This window comes from Camelina sativa, chromosome 20, assembly GCF_000633955.1.
Source record: "Camelina sativa cultivar DH55 chromosome 20, Cs, whole genome shotgun sequence".
NCBI classification, from domain to species: Eukaryota; Viridiplantae; Streptophyta; class Magnoliopsida; order Brassicales; family Brassicaceae; genus Camelina; species Camelina sativa.
In genome coordinates this window covers 11,724,509-11,728,019 of record NC_025704.1, presented here as the reverse complement: position 1 = coordinate 11,728,019, position 3,511 = coordinate 11,724,509, and the positions used below count along the sequence as shown (strand labels likewise).

The following is a 3,511-nucleotide window of genomic DNA, read 5'->3' as shown; positions in this document are numbered from 1 at the left end:
AAACCCTCTTCCTTGGACTTCTCAGGTTTGGTTTAAGGGCGCAATACCTAGACATGCGTTCATGATGTGGCTTCTGCATCTAGACAGGTTACCTACAAAAGCGAGACTGGCTAGATGGGACACACACATCGACGCAAGCTGTTGCCTCTGTGGACGGTACCAGGAAACCCGTGATCACCTATTCCTCCATTGTGAGGTCAGCGAGGATCTCTGGTCTGAAGTAACTAGAATACTTGGCTACCGGTCATTCTCCTTTCACACTTGGGAAGCATTCACCAGCTGGTTGGACATGAAAGACAAAACATCAACACGCTCCCTCCGAAGGCTAGTTGCTCAAGCCACTGTTTACGCACTATGGTGGGAACGTAACGCCAGACATCACCACAACATCTCCACTGAGACTATTATCTTATTCAAGGGTCTTGACAGGCAGATTAGGGACGCTATCATGGCGAAGAAGACTAGGAAGCATTTTAAGGCCGCTGTGGCGATGTGGTTAAAGTATGTTTAGACGTATTATATCTCTCTTTTGGTTCCTTCCTTGTTTTTAGTTTTTTTTTTGGCAAGAAGTAACCTCTGTTTCAAGCTTTTGTAAGTTCCTCGAACTATTAGTTCAATGAAATTCACATATTTATCAAAAAAAAAGGAACCAATGATAGTAAAATAACATTGGCAACAAAAAGCTGGAGTAACATCGAGGGGCATGTCTGGAGGGGTGGTTGAAGTTTGCCGGTGACATTTGCAACGTTGGTGATTGAGGTCACAAGAGATACATTGATAATTTTCCATTCCTTGCAAGTTTAACACCTCCTAATGAAAAAAAAAATAACAACTTGTAATCATATATCTATATATATAAAGTACCCTTTCCTCTTTCATGGTGCAGCCACGTCAGCATCCCAATTGTTTAAATAAGGCCTTAACGAATTAATTAAGCCCATTTACGTATCCTATAGTCTCCTTGATAGTCCAATTTCTTCACTATATCCTTCTTCTGTTTTCCGAAGCCCTGTTTAATTAAAATCTCAGGGCCCCTAATCTAATGATCCGTTTATCTACAAATCTAACCCTTTCTGCACGATTGTCTTCTCCACCGGCCGCCGCTGTTGGACCTCAAGCGCCACGCCTTTTCATGTTTCCTCCGTTCTAAAGCTATTGTTTCGTTTACGTTTGAAACCCCCTAATCAGTCCTTCAATGTTTTCTCTTTCAATAGTAGTCCCACTACTTACCATTCAATTTGGGTTACTTCAAATCCTATATAATGCCCTCTTCTCCAATTTCATTCATCTTACAATTTCTTCACTATCTGAAAATTCTATTATCTATTATGGATTCCAGTGTTGGGTCATTCGCAACTCTCAAGGCCGGTAGCCTACACCAACAGATTGTAGGGAGGATGCTTCGTCACTGGCCGGCCCGAAACGTCAAAAAAGGAGGGCAACTAATGGGAATTGACTTCCTTCTCATTGACGAAAAGGTTTCTTCAATCTCTACTTGATTTACCTCTCATTTGATTACGATAGCGTTATCTAATTTCTCTGTTTTTTCTCTAGAGTTGTGTCATTCAAGGGTCGATCAATGTTAGCCTCCTTTCCAAATTTGAGAACTCGCTGTGTGATGGGCATGTATATATCATGTCAGACTTTGAAGTCACCAGAAGCAACTCACGTTTCAAGCTCACTGATTCTCCTTTCTCAATCCGTCTCATATCCACTACTGTTTTCGAAAAGCTTGACGAGTCTTTTGGTATTTTCCCAAAAGAGTTTTTCAGGTTCCGTACTCATGAGGAGTTGGTTTCTCTAGCCAATACCAATTCTGATCTTCCAGGTCCGTTTAGTTTAAACCCTTTCAATGTTAACTGTTTCCAATATTAAGTCGAATTGTTGAACGGTTTTGTTCAAACCGTCTCAATGTTTACTGTTTCTAAGCTTAATTCGATTTGTTGAAGCTAAGTTCCATAATCGATATGCCTTCATTACCCTCCTTTTAGAGGCTTCGTGAGCGTGAGAGGCTTCGTGGTCCTCCTTGGTTAAAAGTATGATTTCTGTTTTCTTAAACTTCCTGTAACTTAGTGAATGAGATAGGCTGATTCTTAATACTGCTCACTTTAGTGATCCAAGGTCTGATAGTATTGTTTTGAATATTGAATTAGACAGTGCAAGGGGCACTTCTTAGCTGCTCATATGCAGTGCTTGACTACGCCCAAACCGGTCTGATTGCAGCAGTTTTTATCTTTAAAGTAAGTATCCACAAATATTTTCAGTATATGGTTCTTCTCTTATTATACTGTCTGAAAGCTTCCAGCACATTCTGAAGAAGAATCCTTTGGAAATAGTCCTAAGCATAGATTACATAAGTTGGATTTTGTATGCTACAGCCACAGCGTTAAGCCATAAAGCTAATTGCTATATTTTTGGTGTCTTTGTCTCTCGGTATATTTTTCATCGCATCTATAAAATAGTTGAACCTTTTCATTCATATTCGTGTGTTTTGTTTTTTTTAGATGATGGAATGGTGGTATCAATCAGCTGAAGAGAGATTATCAGCTCCAACAGTGTACCCTCCACCTCCTCCAGCCCCAACGGTAATCAGTCAGTTCGTAGGCATTACTGAAACTAATGTAGACTTCTTTCACTCAATCAACTAAGTACTTTTTGGTTATTTTTCTAACAGATGGCCAAGAAGGAATCCCTCTACCTCCCAACAGATCCCTCTGCGCGTTGTGCTTGCAAAAACGTGCAAATCCATCAGTTGTCACGGTCTCTGGATTTGTTTTCTGCTACTCATGTGTATTTAAGTATGTTACAAAGGTAAGTTCTCCGAATCATTTCTCTATATTCCCAAAACCCAACCTCGGTATAAGCTTATATCCGTCTTTTGTGGTAATCACACAGTACAAGCGATGTCCGGTGACATTGATACCGGCCAGCGTGGATCAGATTAGGAGGCTGTTTCATGACACTTAGGACCCATCTATTTAATGGTTTTAAGCCAAATTGTGAGAGTCTGAGCCGAAAGAGTTATAAATTGCCAAATATATATATGGATAAGCTTTCATGTAGAGCTCATCAAGTTTGGGATCAAGTGCTTGATAGAAGCTCTTCTCGACACATTGAGTTTTGTCATGTCTGCTTAGTCTTAACATTTGCTGTTTGTTTTGTCTAAACCTAGGAAGATAGAAGTTCTTTCGAACATTGAGTTCTTTTTTGAGTTCTTATTCTATATATAGAAGCATTTTGATACACAATGAGTTTCATTTATGTTTATAGAGTTTCATTTATTCATGTCTGTCTTCCAGTCGGTTCTCATATGATCCATATAATTGTTTCATCTGGTTATTGAGATGAAGTAGAACTAACGTTTCTACAGCGGCCGGTGTTTACAAGAAGCAAATCGGAGCCGGCGAGTATCGGGCGAGAAGAATGTGGTGTTGCTTCCAAATAAAGAAGAGGGTAAAGTTTAGTTCTCTCTCTCACGTGATTGACTTTTTAGTCAATTTCACAAATTAAA

The 3,511-nt window shown here is 39.8% G+C and overlaps 1 protein-coding gene across 7 annotated transcripts; it reads left to right on the top strand.

Annotated features, from left to right (window-relative positions):
- LOC109124538 (peroxisome biogenesis protein 12-like) lies at nt 1,009-3,505 on the top strand. Of its 7 annotated transcripts, none has more exons than XM_010494976.2 (7): nt 1,009-1,478; nt 1,555-1,828; nt 1,992-2,036; nt 2,158-2,240; nt 2,505-2,585; nt 2,675-2,811; nt 3,371-3,505. In XM_010494976.2, coding segments are annotated over exons 3-7 (396 nt in total). In that variant the 5' UTR covers nt 1,009-1,478; nt 1,555-1,828; nt 1,992-2,035; the 3' UTR covers nt 3,465-3,505. The 7 variants fall into 7 exon arrangements, 3 of the variants coding, with proteins under 3 accessions (XP_010493278.1, XP_010493277.1, XP_010493279.1); XM_010494975.2 differs by having other exon boundaries at nt 1,950-2,036; XM_010494977.2 differs by lacking the exon at nt 3,371-3,505 and adding an exon at nt 2,896-3,285 and having other exon boundaries at nt 1,013-1,478; nt 1,950-2,036.